Source organism: Sipha flava, unplaced genomic scaffold, assembly GCF_003268045.1.
Source record: "Sipha flava isolate LNK unplaced genomic scaffold, YSA_version1 0_pilon_pilon, whole genome shotgun sequence".
NCBI classification, from domain to species: Eukaryota; Metazoa; Arthropoda; class Insecta; order Hemiptera; family Aphididae; genus Sipha; species Sipha flava.
The window spans coordinates 403,411-424,573 of record NW_020271713.1 but is presented as its reverse complement, the minus strand read 5'-3'; the positions used below and the strand labels follow the sequence as shown (position 1 = coordinate 424,573).

Here is a 21,163-nt window from a genome sequence, read left to right as displayed (position 1 = left end):
TATTATAAACATTTGATGTACAAACCTTTTACGAGTGTATTTGAAGACTTAAAGAAAAGGCGAGTTATCAGTCAGAATAGAGAATTGTAGTTGTAAATCAACCTTAGGGTAGATAAAAAAAAAAAAAAAAAAAAAACTACTATTCATATTGTCCAACAATAAAATAAGTAATATCAATGAATTCATGTGAGACAAGTTTCTAAAAAACAAAAATATTTGATTACATACATATTTTAATACTTGTGGAGTGATACTGGAGTGCATTTTTTTTTCCACTTCAGTTACATTTTGGTTTAAGCCATCTCACAAGTTATGATCGATGGCATGAAATTGATTTTAGATATGATACACATAGGTTATATATTATATTATGAAGATAAATAAAATACACAATACACGTAGATGTTTAATAGTGTAGTAACGAAAACTTTATTGAAGCAAAAATAAAATTTCAGTTATTTAGTATAGTTTAGTTACATAATACACTAAATTCGGTAAACATTTACATATACTATATATACTACCTATATAAACAGAAAAGTAATGAATAATAGTGTACATTGACATAAAACATAACACAAAACAAAACGTGTTAACTAACACAATATATATATATATATATATACCTAGGTAGGTAGCATGTGTGTATACAAAACAATCATATATCATATATCTAACGGAGATCTATTTAAAATACTCACTATAATAAAGTAGATGCCAATGACGCGCACAATTTGGCAGAGTATTCTATTTTTGCTTTAATTTCAAACTCTAAACCATGTACATATATCAACCATGTAGAACATATTTTAACATACAAAGTAAGTGCACTAGTGCCCCCCAGTGATAATTGAATGCTACTCTGTGGTGGGTGATCATGTCACTAACATAATCTCATAACAACCGAAATGACAGAAGTTGATTTTCTTTGTATGTTATTCTAGTAGACAATTATATTGAAGTGCCATCCAGTGAAATTACTTAAAATATGTTCTGCAACTATGAGTAATAGACTTTCTTCGAGAGTGATACACGTAACGTCCGTACAAAGACCGAATCGTCGACAGAATTCATGATAAAAAACATAACTTATTAGGGTTATTTACTATATTAATGTGAAAACTAAATAAATTTAAATAAATAATCCAAATTGCAAGCGTAAGAATTCAAAACTCGGTAAAAGAAGTTGTATTTCTCGACAAGAAGTTTTAAAGATTTAAAGCGATTTAAAATTATTTAGATCAAACGAATACCAACGGAACTGTGAAATTTAAACCGTAAACCCCTAACTGTATTAGGTGTCTATTAGTAAAGTATGAATGGTCAAGTGTGAGAGTGAGAGAAAGAAAGACAGTAATGATTAGATGAGAGAAAAATTAAAAGTGTAAAAATCATCTCTGAACAAAAATTGTTTAAACATAAAACATATTAAACTCTTGTCCGTATTGTCTTAAAATATTTTATTGTACTTATGACTGGTATAAATTTATTATTTTTATACATATAATGTACCTATATACTAACGTGTAAAATCTATAATATATATATATATAGATTAATGTTCGAGAAAAACAAATTTGTGCAGTTGCCACGAGAAAACGATGTCACGCAAAAAACTATTATAAAATATATCGAAATACAGTTACATTTACATACATGGCATATTATACTGCACGTCACAATATTAACCGCATATATTTATCGTTTATTTTATTTTATTTTTTTTTTTTTTGAAGGTATTACAAGCCATCAGAGAAACTTCTGCTATGGCGGCAAGGGATGGTAAATACGACGAAAAACAACCACAAACTAAACGAACATTACGAAAAACTTAGGTACGCCATAAATAGTGATAATACAAGTATCTATACAAAGCTTATGGTTGTATGTTTCTACCGTATCGTAGTTCGGGTAAATGATTTGACGCCTGAGTTAGTGTATCTATGCATGCTATAACATCAAGTGTAAAATTGAGTGAATAAAAAAAAAACGTAGCGTAAATGGAATTAAAAAAATATTGAAAATACGCAGACTTAAACGCCAGCGAGCGAAATAATCACATTAGGGGATTACAAATACTGAAAGCGATTTCAATAACAATATTAACAAATTATAACATGACTAAAAGTGAAAATAAAACGAATGATGTGCAATTATCGCAGAATGTCATGCTATAAAAATCATGTACATAGAATATAGGTGATGTGTGTATAACAATGCCCTGGTGGCTTATTGTTGAAAATGCGCCTAGTAACAAAATTAAAATAGGACGGATTTCGTTATTATGTTATAATATCGAATTTTTGTTGTTTTTTTTTTTTTTTTATTTTAATGAGGATAATATCCTCAAAAATAATTAATAAAAAAAATCGTCGAAATGCGATTGTCGTAATACAAATGAATACATGTTCTAGACAAAATATATAAATTGGTGTTTTGAAGTTTAGTTTTCTGGAGAAATACATAATATAATAATCACAACTTATTGCTTAACACATTTTCCAATAATCGTGCACAAAAATTGCTCAGTGAGTTAAAATACACACACACACACACACACACACATAAATGTATAACTTAATTGTATGGTTTTAGATAAGATCACTAATATCTATATAATATTTTTGAGAAAATTATAACAAATATTATTATTTAATAGTTTTAAAAATTGAATTAATATCTAAAATGCATTTCATTTACGAATGATATGTTTCTATGTTAAGCAAATGAGAACAACAAATTTTTTTTTTGGATTTGAATCTTATGCTTCCTACACATTATTATTATTATTATTAACAATTAAATAACTTACATTTTAAAATTCACATTTTATTAACATCTAATTCATTATGCTAAGTTAAAATCAAATAATTAGAACAATGTTTTTGATTTCAATTTATAAATTTATAAATGAAGCTTGAAATATTCAGGACAGTTGAACACTGATTTGTTATGACGCATTTATCTTAATAATATAATAATAATGTTAAATATGAAAAAGTAAGATACTGTACTAAAATCGCTTTAATTGAATAATCTAACTATGAAGTATAAGAAATTTAAAATTAATTTACTTGATAAATTTAAATAAAATATAAAAACAATAAATATTTATAATTAAAACAATGAATAAAAGAGAATAAATGTAAAAATGTATGTGCATTTTTAAAGAAAAATCATGAAAAAATAAAGGAAGACTCAGAAGTTGGCCAGTTTTTAACTAATAGAGAATGAGGTAATGATATGGCTATAAAGCCTTCAATTATGTATATTTAACAGTAAATCATTTTATAAATTGGTATGTGTAAAATATTTTAATTTTTTTTATCAAATCAAGCATCAAATTTCAAAAGAATATCAATTGGTGTAAATGGAGGCTGATAAAAAGTTTATAAATACAACTCATCATCACTTTAATAGGTACACAGCCATTTGATGAAAAAATAAAATAAAATCAAACAAATAATTCAATGTTGTAGCATGAACGAAAATACATATAGAAATATCCAATATTTCAGAAACATTATAGATTTAGAACTTTAAAAATATTGAAAAAATAATATAATACATTTGTGCAACAAGAATGAATGTAATGAAACATATAAGTGACACACATTCATGAAAACATGCTATAATTTTTTAAATTAAGACATGTCCATAAGCTATCATAGTTCGAATTTAATTACAGTCAGATACATAATAAGCATTTTTTACATACTACATTCATAAAAATTAATTCAATAAAATATTTATACCCATTACTAAACACAAAACATTTAAAGTTTAAATATTAATAATGACTCGAAAGCTATCACAAATGTTTGACAATTGTTTTGGTATTCTATATACTAAATATAGGTGTTTAAAAAATAGTTTAGTAACTTAAATGAATAGGCACCAAGGTCGCAACTATTAAGTTAACATTAAAATGTAAAATATTAAATTAACAAACATTAATTTTGAATACATAAATAAAATTAATCTTTGATAGATTAATACACTTATGTTAGATATCATATATAATTATAATATATATATATATATATATTATATTATATATAATTATACTTATGATTGATTTTGTTCAAATACTTCTCCACCTTAAAAAATATTTAAATGCACACAAATTCTATATATACCAATTTATTACTTTTAACTATCCTATTCAAAATTTTTACAAGATATAAATTATGTTAAAAATTAATGAATGAGATTCTAGCAACATTTATTGTTTATCCTTAAATTTTAATATTATATATTTTGAATTATAGTAGTACAAACTTAATGTCAAAACAAGTATAGTGAAATGTTATATTCTATAAAATAAGAATATAGATATTAATTTGTATTTAATGAATATTGTATGAAAATAATTGAATAAATAACAAATATTATTTAAATCAAATTTTAACTCTCTATAATAAACATTAAATGCAAGCATAATAAATATTTTTAAGTATTAAAATTTAATTGTGCACATGGAAGACTAAGAAAAATGGTAATAAATATAAAATTCAACTAATTATTTCTATGTCATTTTAAATAAGACGGAGAAGTATAACAATTTTAAACAATGTGTTTTTATTGTTAAGTGTTTTAAATTTGATTTATATATAACATTAATCGTAAAATAAAAAATAATAACAAAGACATAAATATAAATTATTAACAAATTATTCACAGTAACTAATTAAATATATTACCTAATATTCTATTGGTATAGGGTAATTAGATAAAAAATATGACCAAGTGATGGCCCCTATAAATTTAATAAATAACCATTACATAAAATAAGTTAAAATAATATATCAATCTAGTCTCTAATTTACTGAGTGTAGATACAATATAAATAATTATTACTATATAACAAAAATCATTTTCAAGATATATATCCAAAAATCTATCAAATAATATAATATGATGATGATACATTTATTTAAATTGTAATTGTGCATATTAGTTGTTGAGTTTTTATAAAATAAAATCAAAAAAATGATCATTTTAACATAATACTCTTATTTTTAACAGTCTAAGTAAATACAATTTATAGGGATCGATGTATTTAATATATTAACATAAAATAAAAATGAATTTTAACTATTTGATACAATAATAAATAAATAAAATTCACTATATAAACAAGTATTAACAACCTAAAATCAAAGTCTATTTTAAAATAAGAAGATCTAAACAATAATAGTAACAATTCGAATTTGGAAAATTCAAAAAAATATTATATCAACATAATCAATTTAAATTTCAGTCTATGCGAGGCATTTTATAGGGAGGTTCGTTTCGATACCAGACTACTTGACCAAGTATTGTCAGATCTATCATAACTTGAAGTGTGCCACACATCCAAAATTGTAGAGGTGCTTTGCGACTTACAAAATAACATGTCTTGAATGCATCGCCAGTTGTCCAAAGTAATACCATTGTGACACTAATAAACAAACCTTGAAGTTATTTTTAAATTCGGAATTCAAAATAAATTTCAAAATAAATAATGGTTATATTTTTGATTCAAATTTAGTTTGTTTAACTATTTGTAGTATATTATTATAATTTTAATTAAATTTAGATTTTAAAAATTTACAATTGGAATTTTTCTAAAATAAACACTAACATAACATTAGTCAATTAAAGCTAAAAATAAAATATTAAACTAATTTGAGTTCTTAGTATTATAAATTACATTTCTTATAAACTAAAATGACTGTGATAGAAATTAAGAATTAACTTTAAAAATGTTTACAAAGGGCGAATTTATAACAATAATTAAGATGGTTAGGATGGTTACACACATATTTTAATATTTTTGCTCTTGATGATAACTTAAGTGTTTTAAATAACTAATTCGCTATTAATTTTATAGGTTTATTTATTTTTATATATGCACTAAGTAAAAAAAAAATTGAATGCTTAAGGTACTGTTGGAATTTAAACAACTTGAATTCTAAATACATATTCCTCATATTTATATTCTTATACTTAAAATCATTATAATTCAACTATACAATAATTACAATACCTTCTAAAATTGATTTAGTTGAAAATTACTTTTTGGTAAAATATTATTTGTATTTTATTTGCAGTTTTTTTTTTTTTTTTTTTTTTTTAATATGGTTTATTCATAAACAAAACATGGAAAATACAGCAGTTACTTTAAATGTTTACAATATGGACCATAAATATTATTTATTTATTTACCGTAGTTATAATTTATTTATTATTTAAAAATAATAATTTAATTTTCTTGATTTCTTAAAGTTTAATTATGTGGCATTGTTAAAAATGCAAAATTAATACTTTGAAAAACCAATATAAGTACAAAATGATTTTATAAAGAATTTCGGAAACTTAATGTAATTTAATGAACTTTTTTTTTTTAATTTTAAATAGGTATGATTAAAATATATTAATTTTTTTTTTTAAGTATAAATAGTTTTCAGTCATGTTCTAGATATTTTATTGAAGAATTGAGCATAAACTAAATAATTAAAAAAGTATACCTCATTCCCTCTGTAGACCGGTTTCTTAAATTTTTGACTAGTTGAGGAACACCCAACATGGCTTCAGTTAGGAGAGCAAGAAATCCAATTATTTCAATGAATATGACATTATGTAGAAATATGAAAGTAATTACAGAGAGACAAATACTCATTGCAATTAAGAAATCGATATAAGATTGAAAGTCTGTCCACTGCCAAAAGTAATGCCAGTCAAAATCTTTAAATAATTATACAAAAAAATATTATTTAAATGTAACAGTTTATAAATAAAATACATTTGTAAAGTTAAAAATATTATAAGATTGTATATACCAGTAAAATATCTATCTGGTCCTCTGATTAACTGAGTTTTGTTACGGACTTTTACACATAAATGTATCATAAGTAACATCATAATATTCATAACTATACTTTGGAATAACAATGGAAGCTCATAACGTTTACCAAACCTAAAATCAATTTTGGATTTTTAAATAATACATTAACAAATTATAATTTATACTAACCAAAATAATATTCTCAGAGTGTTAGCAACTAAAAGTGCTAAGCAAACATACATTGAGAAACCTTCTGCGTCTTGTTTGATATATATTTCTCGATACTGTGGAATATAAGGGACTACGCCTCCAAATACCATGATTGTTGAACAACACCATCGAGTAACTTTTCGTACAGTAATGTCCCTCACTTCTTCTACAACTGGTTCCATATTGATGAGTTAAATTATTCAATATGTGTTTGGAATTCGCCCTGAGGATTGCCATACTATAAAATAAAATAACCCATTATATGTTATAAACATAAAGTTATAAAAATAAAAAACATTTTATAAAATAATTATTTTTATTCAAATTTATCAGATAGTTATCTAAACATGAAAAATGTATATATTGTTAAAATTGCAAAAGTAAAAATATAAATACAATAAGTATTTAATAATTCATAGTTAATTTTAAATTTATAAATATAATATGAAACTGAAATCAAAAACTTAGACCTAGATCTTACTAATAATTTTAAACCAAAATTAAAAAAATTAATAAAATTTTATTTTCAAACTGGAAAATGGTATTAAATACATTTATAAGCAATTAAAATTTGAACACATTATAATATATGATAGTATTACTTTTATATTATAGTATTTAAATAAAGCAAGGTATATGTTGTTTTACCATGATGTGTGTTTTTTTTTTATTAATTTGTTATTAGTATATAATAAATACTATTAAAATGTATATGTAATTCATTACTTATATACTTAATTATAAAATATAATACAAAACACAAAAGTATCAAAACATTTTTAAATAATATTTTAGGTAAATTATTAGGTATTTATTTTTACAAATATTAATTCACACAAAAAGATAATATATCAAGGTCATTTAAGAAAGTTAATAATTATTTGTAATTTAAAAACATTAACGAATGCTGAATTTTCTCAATTACTTAGAAAGAAGCATACATTTTTATTGTTGAATAAATTATGTTCAATGCTTAAAACATTATATACATTTAATATACATCAGTTTTAATTTAAATAATCTTTGTTACGGAACAAAACAATGGACCACAGAAAACAGCCCTTCTCAGGGCCACCACATAAAAATAAATAGAAACGAAATGGCAATATAAAATAGCACCCATGATATTACAAACTATATGTGGGAGGTACTATTTTATAATGCCAACTTAAACGGTGGGAGTCAAATCGACCCTGCCATTATCATTTTTAATTGTTCATATGTATAGTATATTAATAGAATAATTTATGTATTCAAAAATAAATATCAAAGATATTTAAATAACAACAAAAATCTTTAAAACTGTACATTAAACTAAGTATTTGTGTACATGAGCATAATTGAATATAGAATTCTACCTATCCCAAAAATAAACTAATATTTTAATTATAATTTCATACTAGTATAATATTTTCCTCTACATCAAAAGTTCAATATTTACAAATCAATACATAAATTAAGTTTAATCCAAAGTGCTATTAAAATGCTACATAATACAATTATTTATTTATTACATAGATATATAATTAATGATTTTGATTATTTCACTAATAGTTCAATTTATTTTTTTAAATTTCTCTAAAATAATTTAAAAAATATATTTTTATTTTAAATCTTCAGTAGGATTTCTAAGATTTTAATATTACATACCAATCTATTTAAATATATATAAATTAAAAATTTAAAGAAGGTCAAATGATTTCTTGAAATACTAATTTAAAATTGATACATTTTTTGCAGTTAATTTTTTACAAAAAATATAATTTGTCTAATCAATTTTGTTATAATATTAAATAACTTAAGTATACAGCTTTAGCTGATTATCAAATAAAAAAAACATTGTATATACATTTAATATAGATTTCACTGAACTGTTAGCAATGGTCGGATTAAATTTTAATAATCACTCCACAAAATAAAATAATTTGTTTCATATTCATTTTCATTATAATAACAATAAAAAACAAAACTCCACTACTGTTTTCTTAGAATTATTTCTTCAGCAAACAAAATTGTTATTCATGTAAATTTCTTATGTGTCGAGAGAAGTTTTCAAATATAATATAATATATACATATCCTTAAGTCTTGATATTAATAATTAATTGTATTATTATAATTTAATATTTTGTGTTATACCTTTAATCTTTTTAAATTTATATTATTATTATTTTATAATGTAAGTTAGTTTGTTGTTATAAAATATTTTTCATGTGTTATAACCCAGAGGTTCTTAACCATAGGGTCGCGACCCAATTTTGGATCGCCAATAATTTTAAATGGGTCGGATAAAAATTTAAAACGTTAGTATAATATTTTTATTTTTAAGTCTTATAAATAATAAATAAAACCTCATGTAAGTTGGTTATCATGGAGAAAAATTTTAACGAGATTTTTTGAATTAAGAACTGAAATAGAAGTATTTTTAAGAGAAAAAAATTCACTGTTATCCATCTATTTTCAAGATATAATTTGGTTGACAAAAGTTGCGAGTCTATCAGATATTTTTTCGTTATTAAATGAGTTAAATTTGAGTATGCAAAGGCCATTAACTAATATTTTTACATGTTGTAATAAAGATATTAACTACAATCAAAACCAAATCAAGAAACAAGCTTGATGTCGAAGCTATGATGCGTATTTCACTTACTAACTCCATAGAAGAACTCTAAATTGATTCATTGGTAAAGCAACATCAAGACCAAGGAAGTCATTAAATTAAAAATTATTTATAAAACAATACAATATTATTAAAAGAAATGTTTATTTTTAAATATAATGTAATAAATATTATGAATACAAGTAATATATAAAATAAAATATAAAATACTTGTTATGAATACAAGTAATATGAGTAAAAAAATGTTATTCAATTAAGAGTACCAAATAGTTATTTTTTATTCTGTTATTGAATATTATTTATAAAAAGGTCGTAGGAAAAATTTGGTAAATATCTCGGGTCACCAATACACAAAGGTTAAGAACCGATGTTATAACCAGTACTTTCCCTTATATTGTTTCATAGAGTATTTACCCAATTATAAATATAAAATAAAATATTGAATTAATTTTTAACTTCTCAATCATACATGTAAATAATTAAGTGCATTATGTATTATAGATTGTGATAGAAAACTTATACAACATATATTCAAGATAATTGTTTAAAAACAATTATCAATACTTTTGAATATAATTATAATTACTGAAGTGTTCGACCTAAATCCACTGTAGGTTCTTAATAGTATACATTTTAACTATTAAAAACTAATGTAGATAAAACAAAAACTCCAACAGTTATAAATAATTTAGAACAAGATTAAAAATTATAATTTAGAAAATTAAATTATTTTGAAAAAATGTTGTTGTTTTCAATTTATAGTAAACTATTTAAAATATGGAAGTATAATTTAATTTTAAATAAATATTTGATTAGTCACTAGTTTTTATATTAAATTAAAGTTTAAAGTGACTATCAAAAAATAAAAAAGTATTCTTTGGTACAGTAGCGTGATGAAAGGGTTTTTATGATGCCCAGCCCTTATGGTGAAAATGTTATGGGTGAGTGGGGTTGTGTGGTTGGGTTTAAATGTGTTAAGATTTTGAACAAATACATACTCAACAAATTTCCAAGTTATAACATATCATCAACATGAAAAACAAATGCAGCACAGCAATATACAATAGTTGATAAAAATATAACATACAACAATTAAATCAAAAATTCTGTATTATTTATATTAATTTTAGTTGGAAAAATATAAGTAGGTAGATAATTCAATCTTTAATAATTTTAGTCTTCTTCAATTAATATTTTTAAAAAAATTTCAAGGATAGTATGCTAGGGAAAGAAGTGGGTGGGTAGGTATTGAAATGTATGTTGTGCATCATGGTTTATAAATGTTCACCGCGCTACTTATTATTTTAAGTCAAAATGAGTTCATCTATTACCAATATTATATTACTCAAAATTGAAATAAATATAAATAAATCTTATATATGTATATACATTTTTTTATGCACAACTTCAAAAAACTATGTATCTAAATTATTGTTAGTAACTTAAGCTGTTAAATTCAGATAAAACATTTAAAAACTAATTACATTTTTTAAATTCATATATTTACAATAATAATAAATATTTTCATTAATCTTTAGTATTCTAAAAATGAAGATTGTATTTTGCTTAAGTTTAGGACAAAGATGACTCCAAATAGTTGGAAGAAAGGTGAGAGAGATTAAAATTTTATTTTACAATAGCATGCTAGTATATTTATGAGACAATCATAATTGCAAAGATTAAATAGATCAAAAAATAATCATCATAATATTTCAGAATTACTATTGCTCAGTTCGAATTTAAGTTGGAAAATGTATTAAAAGTTCTATATTTTTTTAACTCGCATCCCATTATTTTGTTACAACTATTACTTGCGATATGAATTTTGTAATAATATATTGAAGAAAAAACTGTATACATGTCATGGAAAATTATAATAATTGGTTAAATTCAAATGACAGGATAGAGTAATTTTGATAACTAAATTGCAAGGCTAAAACAATTATTTTTCCAAATTTAAATAAGTTCTAAAAATTAGTTTTAATATTTGAAAGTCAGAAAAAACTTGTTTTACATATTTCACTAACATTTAACTATATTTAATAACTATAGATAATCATTTTTAATGATCAATAATTACCAAAAATTAAAACATTATTAATACAAATACTACTGAAAACAAAAGAATCTAAAGTTTATGGATCTACTTTACTGTTGTGTATCAAACTTCTATTAATAAAGTAGTAAACTAAAATGCAAGTTAAATGGGTTGAACAGCTTTTAATTGTTATTGAGATTTTATTTAATAACTACATTAAGTAAAACTTTCAACCAGGGATGGACTGGCAGGACAAGTAGGCGGCCATACCCAACCAAGCCCTCCAAAAATTGTATGTTTGGGCCTCAAACTATAATTGTTCATGTAACACGGGTCGTTTGTTTGCTAGTTTGTAAAACTTATATCCCCCGTGCCTCCAGTCCATCCATGCTTTGAACTATTTAAAGTAAATGTAATGAAAGGAGCTATATGTACAATACCTAGATGAAAGTTTTAACATTTTTGTTTGAAATTTTTTTTTTCAATGACATTTGAAAATGTTCAACAAAAAGTTTTAACAATGTTATAATTAAAATAAACATAAATAATATTACATAAGTAGGAAGTCCTTTTGTTATTTATTATTTTTTTATTAAACCACTAAATAGATAGATAAATAATGTATAATGATAATAAATTATATAATAATTAATTAAACATTTTTTTTAATTTTTAAGCAAAGAAAACTCAGAATGGAATGAAAAAAATATTAAACATTTAGTTAAATATGAAAAAAATCAAGTATTGGAACTGTTTATATTAAAAATTATCATGGAAATATAGAAATCTAAATTAATACCCTTCGTTAAAAATTAAAATATTTCTTTCTATTCAAGTTCTTCCATCCCTTGTAATAATACAGAATTTAATTTAATTTTGGTAGAAAGGTAGATATATTTAACTTATCAACACAAATACAATTTAATTTTTATGATAAACTTTGCCTTCTGTTTTGTATTCTAATAAATTATCAATAATTTAACTCTGCAAAAACTATAATTACCAAAATTGATTACTTAAAAATATTAGGTATAAAATCATATTGATAACATGTTAAAATTAAAACTTTTATTTTATCTTTATTCTAAACAATAGATATTTAAATTGATTATGATTTAACAAATATAATGAATAAAATATAATATGTATTATTTTACTTAGAAACAAGTATACATTACAAACCAGCCCAAGAATTAAAGAGAACAAAAATAATCAGAAAATATAGGAGAATAATTTCTCTCGAATACATATATAATTTAATATTAAATACAGGAGTAACATGTAGGTTCATGTAATTTATATTTCAAACTCTTCTTTCAGAAATGTATCTGATTGATGTTACATAAAGGATAAGAAAAATTTATGTCAATTGTAAATCACTATGAAAATGTTCATTATCTCATTTTCATGAACATTTTGGAACGTACACAGAATGATATGTATACTGATATGGTATAACATGAAACCGCAAGTAAAGTTCTAGCAATCTGAAGACATTTAAAAATAAACAAATAGGTAACAAATAGGTAGTTACCCAAAATTCAAGACTTCATGATGGTTGTGTTCCTGTTGCCTTGATGTACAGTGGTTTATCAATCAGAATTCACATGGTAAACGGTTGCGCAAAGTTGCATCCGTGATGAAGACACCTAGTGAGGACGACAACGGTTAGGATAGGTGGCGTCGATGGCGAACGTAAACACAAAACGACAAAGGAGAGTAACACTGATCGGAACGACGAGGGTATCGGTACAAAGTAAACGAAATTTATGCACGTAAAATGTAGAGAGCTGTTGATGATCGTCACGAAGTATTATTTGTTAAACTGGCAATGGCGGTGACGATTAGCAAATTATTAAACAGACAGAGTCTGGGGCCCGGTAAGTGCATAGGTTTTAATACTAGTGTCAGTGCTGCAGCCGAGTGCTGTTGCTGTTGTTTTTGTTATCGTCGTTGTTGCGTTTTTACGACGGTCGAAGTGTATTTTTCTACACATTTGCGTGCCACCAACGGGCAGGCATGCCCGCACGAAACACCGACAGATTTGGTTTTTATTATTTTTTCTCTGTTTTTTCTGACACGGAAACACGTCAACGTCTGAAGAAACTGATTTAGAAAAATCGAATCTCGTAATGATAATGAAAAAATAATAATAATAATAATAAAAAACCCTCGGACGCGTTATCGTGCTAAAAGACGACGGGTCCCGAGTGGGTTCGGCGGAATGGTGGGCGTCGTCGTTCGAGTAGCGGTGGTGCGTGTATGCGCGTGCGTGTGTGTGGCGCGCGCGCACGCCAGAGAGTGAGAGAGAGAGAGAGAAAGAGTGTGAGTGAGTGACGAGAGAATGAGTGAGGAGTCGCGGGAAATTGAGCGACAGGGTGTACGTGCGCGTGAGTAATAGAGCGCAAGGAAATGATTAGGTGCGGGTGGGTGTGAGAGCGAGTTGCGGGTTGCCGATGAGAGTACGGAGAAGGCCTGCGACCATAATCAGACAAGTGCGCGTCGTGATCGGCCGGGAAGCGCCGTCGTTGGGGGAGGCGACCGAGAGAGAGAGAGAAAGGGTTGAAAAATAAAATTACCTTCTCTTGAGCCTTTAGGAGAGATACGTCACGAGTTGGTTTTGTAACAACAACGTTCATGCGTTCAACGTACAAAATCCACGTTATGATTACTAAAATATTAAAATATTTAATAACTGGGGTGTGTCAACAATATTATAGTTATATTTATTTATATTATAATGTAATATTGTTGACACACTAATTTGTGGTTACGCCGTCTTTCGCCTGACGATTTTATACATCCGGGGCGGATCCAAACAATGATAACGCTCGGGGGAGGAAGGAAATCGGTTATTAACATTCTAAAGGTACATATTTATGAAAAAACTAAATTTAAATTTATAACCTTTGATTTAAATGATGATAAATTAAAATAAATAGATAAAACCATTGATTTTAGGATAATGTACCTTCCTTAGTCTACCTTCCTATTGTTAAAATTAGTAGTGACTGCGTACACGTGTAACACGTTAAATTGGTTTTTATCAAATTGAATATGAGTGATTACAGCGATGTCAGTGACTGCGTCCACGTAGCCACTATTAATTTTAATTATAGGAATGATGACGTATCTGTATATTATAAAACACGAATAAAACTAAAATATACTATAAATTTGAACCGTACAAAAAGGATGTTTCTTAAATTTCTTATCCTTGAAGTAATTCCGTCTTAAAGTTATAGCTATAAACATCCCAACTTTTAATGGCATTTTTAGGAGAACAGGAGGGCCCTCCCCTAAATCGGAAACTGAGATTTCACACACGTCGCATACCAATATACTTATTGGTATGGTCACCGCGGCATCACGCGTTAACCATTGACCGTTTTCGGCAACGCAACTCTTGCATGACTATGTTTTAATTTATAAAAGTTGAAAACATTGACAAATCGATTGATTTAAACCGATGATTTATAATTGTATGATTGGTTCAAAATTTTTCATCGCAACCTCGACGAAGTAAAGACGCAGTTTATTTATAATGGATTACGTTTTTCTTGCATTTGTATTGAAAAACGTAATGAATATTAATTTTTAAATGTTCCTGTTTTGAGGCGTTAGTATAACAAAAATCGTGAATCATAGGTAGATATTTAGTCACCATAGGCGCACATAGGGGGTGATCGAGGGTGCTTAGCACCTCCTTATTTAAAATTAGCACCCCCAGTTTCCTAGAATATTTATTTCAGTATTTCATTAATAAATTGTAAATTATTGTGGTTTATTGGGTTGGAAATTTTTTTTTTCCACTATAGACAATAATATATAATATAGTTAACGAATACACGATTAAAACAGTATAATTGTATAATTGCACGTTTTACTGTTTCAGTTTTTTGTCTAACTATTAAACTATAAACAACAATCAAAATATTATAGAAAATCATATTATCTTACTTTATATTATCTACGGTTTACGGTTGACTACGAAGTTATGTTCCATTTATAACTTTGATTATTAGTTGGTTTTTAGCAATATTTAACCAGTGGGCTACACAGAATTGTATGCGAAATGACAAATATTATTTGTTACTATTTACATTTTATATACTAGTTCATATTTTTGATACATCAGGTTATTTTGAATATATCGTCAATTAGTTTATCTGCAGAAATGCTGGTCTTAAAGAATAGTCTACCAGCTAACTTTGAATTTGAAGACTTAAAAAATCAATGTAATAAAAGTTTGTTTCCAAATGTTTATAAACTAGTTCAAGTGGTAATGACAATTCCAATTTTTTCTTTAACGTGTGAACGCTCCTTTTCAGCTATACGTAGATTTAAAAATTGGTTACGCACTAGTATAGGCCAAGAAAGATTTATTAAGCTATACACGCTTAGCATTGAGAGAGATCTTACCAATAAAATAGATGGGAAAATTATATTAGAAAAATTTGCATCATCAAACAGGAAATTAATTCTTGTTTAATATATTATTGATAATAACATATTATTATAACTTATAATATAATTACTTTTAAATATTGATTAATAAATGGCAACGCAGTTGATTATAGTATTAGGGGGTAGGGGGGGCAAAGTCCCCCACGGACCTGTATATTTTAAATTATTCCAGCACCCCCTGAATTCACACACAATGTGCGCCTATGTTGGTCACATAATTTGGGGGCTTAACATTTTTGTCTTATACATTAGCGTAAACAGACATTTTTAGACGCTTCAACCTACTAACTAGTGGCTACTCCTACATTATTCTAGTTGAGGCACCAAATTTATACAGGTAATATGAACATAAAATAATAAAATATTGAATAGTTACTTATTTATATTTTTATTTTAATTATATAAATCTACTCCTTTATTTTCTTTATTATCTACAAAATATGGTTTTCCCCAATAACGATAGTCCAGATTATTCTCGCATACTAACAAAATAAAATAAAAATTATAAGTATCAAATATTAAAATATACAATTTATTTTGACGTCTAGTGTGGTTTGATTACGTTTAGGGGGAGGGTTAAGCCCCAAGTTCCCCCCAAAATCCACCTATGTCGTAAATCATAAATACTGTGTTTAATAATCTTATTCAATAAACCATGATAAAATCAACCAATGAGTTCGTTTTGATATTATTTGCTGCACTAGGTAAATTAGGATACTATTTTGAAGACAGTTGAATAGAGGCGTATAATGCGAATAATGCGATTAGAATTTACAGAGAATATTTTTTATCAGAAAATACAGTCAATTGGCAGTAGGCTATATAATATAATAGAAACGAGTGACTAAAAAAAAAAAATAAAAAATATCAACTATTAATAGTTGTCTACTACATACCGCTGTCATTATATGAAGGAATATGTAATATTGAACATAGAATGTTTTTATAACTAGAGCAGATCTGAATGTGCTAGAAATAAAACCATATGTATTAATAATAATTGATCATAAAATGTACAAATTAACCCGGGAAATTTAATTTTTGTTAAAAACTATAAAACTTGTTATTGTTTTTTTTTTTAACGAATTACTTAACAACTAATAAAATGTATGCTAAAAACGTAGAGATTATTCTATAAATAATAACATTTAAAAAAAAAAATTAAATTTAAAAACAAATTTTGATTACCTAGGTATGTAAAACAACTAATTTGTACTTATTAATTATGTATGGATGAGAAATTATGAAAAAATCAAATTACGAATAAGCACATAACCCGTCAACTTTAATTTACGATAAGCAAATTAGTTTTACTTTGTATAATGTAACACACATTCACAGGAGTTGCCCAGGGCCCTGCGTCTTAAATTATAATTAAGGTCCCGCAGTTCTGATTTAACTGAACTTAATGAACTTAAAATATTTTATTAATAAAAATTATAAGACCCAACATTTATTTTGCCAAGGGCCTCACAAACTCTAGCACCGTCGCTACACTCATTACTAAAATTATCTAAATTTTTAAACATTCATTAAATTAGGAATTTAACCTATCAATCAGTATTTTTTTTAAAAATCCTAAAATACACAAATGTTTTCCAACTAGTCAAGACACAAGCATCTTTAAGGAATAGCGAAAAATAATAACTACTATTTCATCATTTTTTTTTTTTTTTGTCGCTTAGTATTCATTGTCAATATACTCGTATGATCTTCAGTTTGTTCACTAGATAAAAAATACATTATTTGTTTTGGTAAATTTATAAATTAATAAAAGATTTGACTAGAGTATCGTATTTAAATGAGAAAATCTGGAAAATGTTAGAAAGAATTTTTGAAATCATTCAAATACAAATTAGTTTATTTGAAACTTAAGTTAGTTTTCAGTCACTCAGTTTTAAAGGTACCTATACAAAAATATTACATAAGACGAAGATTCTTAAAATAAAATTTAAAAAATAGGTTTGTAGTTATTAGTTCCTAATATGGAAGTTTTAATTTTAATATGAATATAATAAAGTATAGTATTATTTAAGATTTTTTCCTAAACTTTGTTTATGAGTTATGACATATCAATATGTAAGTATACAAAATCCTCCAAGCAAAATTATACACTTTTATATTGTATACATATAAATCCACTCCCTAAAATTGGAATCGTCTGAAGGATTTTTAGAGCCTGGAGCAAATTAATTCGGGGGCCCCTCAATCATCACAATAATATACGAGTATGATAAGAAAATACGTACCAAATTTGCAAAATGTTGGTAAACATATTTTTTCAAACTTCAACCAATAAAGGTTATTTAAATGCATCAAAACAATTAATTCAATTTTTAATAACTTCTACTAATATCTAGTGAACATTTAATTTTTTCCAAAATAATTTATAAACAGCAATAGAAAATAAGAACTTTGATATTGTCGCGTCGATATTTGCGATAACGAATTTCTAAGTAAATTAGGATAAAATAATGTCATTCTTCACACTTCGGCAATAACCATAATAAATTACAGTTACAACTATTTAGAAATTAAAATAATTGAAAATGTAGCCTATATAATAGCGCTTACATATAAATTTAAGTTAATTTAATTTAATTTAATTTATTAATATTTTATAAAAAAAAAATAGTATTTAAGTAAAATATATTAATAACAATAATCTCTAAATAGGTAACGATGAGTATTTTTAATCAATCTGGACTTTACGAGGGTTCCCTTTTAATTTTCTTCTGGGGCCTGGGAAAAAATAGTTTTTTGTCCCTCCACCCTGACGACGACCCTGCCTATATATATATATATATATATATATATATATATATATTAGTGAGCTTTAACAATTTTAATAATATAATTAGTACACGACTAAAATATGATGATTAAAATTTTTATATGTAAAAGTCACTGATATTTTACGTGTGATCCATAATGAATTTATATAATCCATCGAATATAAAATGAGATAAAACTGATCTAATAATATTTAATAATTGCCATTCTTTTTCTTTTTCTTTTTCTTTGTTATGACTTCATCAAATAAAACACAGTAAATAGTAATACATTGTTATCAAAAAGTATAAACAAATGCGTAATGATTCTGTAATATTTGTCGATAAAATGGAACATAAAATAATAAAAATAGAAATTAATTAATAATATTAATTCAAATTATGATTATGAATTATATTATGATAACATTCGATGATCAAACAATTACTCAAAAACATTAGTTGCTCTAAAAACGAATAATAAAAGCTTTCTAGAAACTAGAAACCTTAGTTGATAAATATATGAGTCATCTGATGACGAATCATCTCATCATCAATTACAATACTTTAGTATAAAGGGTTTAAAATTTGGTCATAGGTAGGGTTTTTTCTCGGTTTAATCTATGCATGCGTAATATTACCAGTTTTTAAACAGTATTTTTTCCTATTACTCTACTAGGTAACTTATATTATAACTTACTAACAACTAACTAACCTTCACTCAACGTTTATAATATAGTTTACCCTAACAGAAATATTCGTTTCAACTGTACACGCATGTACAACAAACCGATAAGATAATGTCTTTAGTTGTATTATTATACGTGTTCATATTATTGATCAATAATAAAATGATAAGTTAAAAAAATTGGTTAAATATAAGTAATTTAAATTGTCTGTTGGAAAATATTATTATGAACGTATTATTTATGTACATAGAATGTAATCAGGTAACTTGTGAAGAGATCTCAAGATATAATTGCAATCAACGACCATTGCTAGTTTCGCCGCGTAAATTTGATCCAGTAACGATTTCCATAACAAAAACGTGGATAAAAATCGTTTTTCTAAAACAGATCCGTCTTTGTACCAGCGACAATAATGGTATTACACACGTGCCCTACGTGTTAACACGATATCTTTCCGGCAAATGGTTTTATATTATACGTTTTGACTGTACGTCAATCTCCATGTGGATTTTAAGTGCAAATTAATAATTTAAGACCGTTCACGTGCAGATAACGATGTTCAAAGAATAATATTGGTATATGACATAGAAAACACACACACACACACACACACACACACACACAGATACTTATAAAATTCGTATTTTACCATTCGATTTGCCTATACGTACCAGTGAATAATAAGCCGACGTGCGGTTCTAATACAATGTTTGGCCCATAGAGACGATGTGAGAGTGACGTTCAATTTTTCGTCCGTAAAGCCGCGCAACTGTTGTCAGGTACGGCGTGTAATGCGGACACTGCGTTACGCTAAAAGTCCGAGACTGGCGTGTGCCGTCGCCGTCGCCCGTCGTCCGCCGCCGCCGTCGCCGCCGCTACCGCCACCGACGCCATCGCTTCTGTTGCCGTTGCCGCCGTCGGTCGGGGTACACCGATGTAATGATAATTTGAACGCGCGCACGGTTCAGGAGCGATTATTATTATTATTTTTTTTTTTAACAAAACGCAATTAAAAATAAATAAATAAATAAACAATTGAAACCGTACGCACACGATAACACCGCGGTGTACAACGGCACGTAAAACGTCTGGTACTGTACGTAGGAGGTGCGCAAGTGTTGCGAATACGTTAAGTTAGGTTAGGTACGTGTGTAATTAGGTACGACGAGCGCGCGGGACGACGACGTTTTTTCGTAAACTATTATTATAAGTTCAATAATATTAACGAACCGCGTACATGTATATATATGTTTAAACGTGCGTAGTGTATATATTCCACCGGACGAATCACGACGACGATTAAACGCGTCTAAAATATAATATACTATATACGTGCGGTGTACTGTTTCGTGTACAAGGCCTAAACAAACGTACAAACGTACAAACACACACACTTGGGTCAAACGATGACCTTTCAAGTTTTGGGTGTAACCCTTGAACGCGGCCGTCGACCACATCGCAGCAAGCGGCTCGTAAAAATATGATAAAACACAACGATACGCGGTTCATACGTATACGGTAGTCATAGAAAATGTATATA

The 21,163-nt window shown here is 26.3% G+C and overlaps 1 protein-coding gene across 2 annotated transcripts; it reads right to left on the bottom strand.

The window, feature by feature from the left end:
* Positions 1-5,064: 5,064 nt before the first annotated feature.
* LOC112694026 (PQ-loop repeat-containing protein 1) lies at positions 5,065-20,662 on the bottom strand. Of its 2 annotated transcripts, none has more exons than XM_025569361.1 (5): positions 20,295-20,662; positions 7,019-7,277; positions 6,825-6,961; positions 6,513-6,729; positions 5,065-5,443 (listed from the first exon to the last, which is right to left on the bottom strand). In XM_025569361.1, exons 2-5 carry the CDS (start codon positions 7,219-7,221, stop codon positions 5,260-5,262), a joined length of 741 nt encoding a protein of 246 aa, XP_025425146.1. In that variant the 5' UTR covers positions 7,222-7,277; positions 20,295-20,662; the 3' UTR covers positions 5,065-5,259. The 2 variants fall into 2 exon arrangements, with proteins under 2 accessions (XP_025425146.1, XP_025425139.1); XM_025569354.1 differs by lacking the exon at positions 20,295-20,662 and adding an exon at positions 13,231-13,920 and having other exon boundaries at positions 5,066-5,443.
* Between the last annotated feature and the right edge of the window lie 501 nt (positions 20,663-21,163).

Coding starts and splice junctions, on each gene's coding strand:
- LOC112694026 (XM_025569361.1), bottom strand. CDS start 7,221: ATGGAACCAGTTGTAGAAGAAGTGAGGGACATTACTGTACGAAAAGTT. Junction 6,962..7,018: donor ACTCTGAGAATATTATTTTG/GTTAGTATAAAT, acceptor AATTGATTTTAG/GTTTGGTAAACGTTATGAGC. Junction 5,444..6,512: donor CGGTCTACAGAGGGAATGAG/GTATACTTTTTT, acceptor TTTGTTTATTAG/TGTCACAATGGTATTACTTT.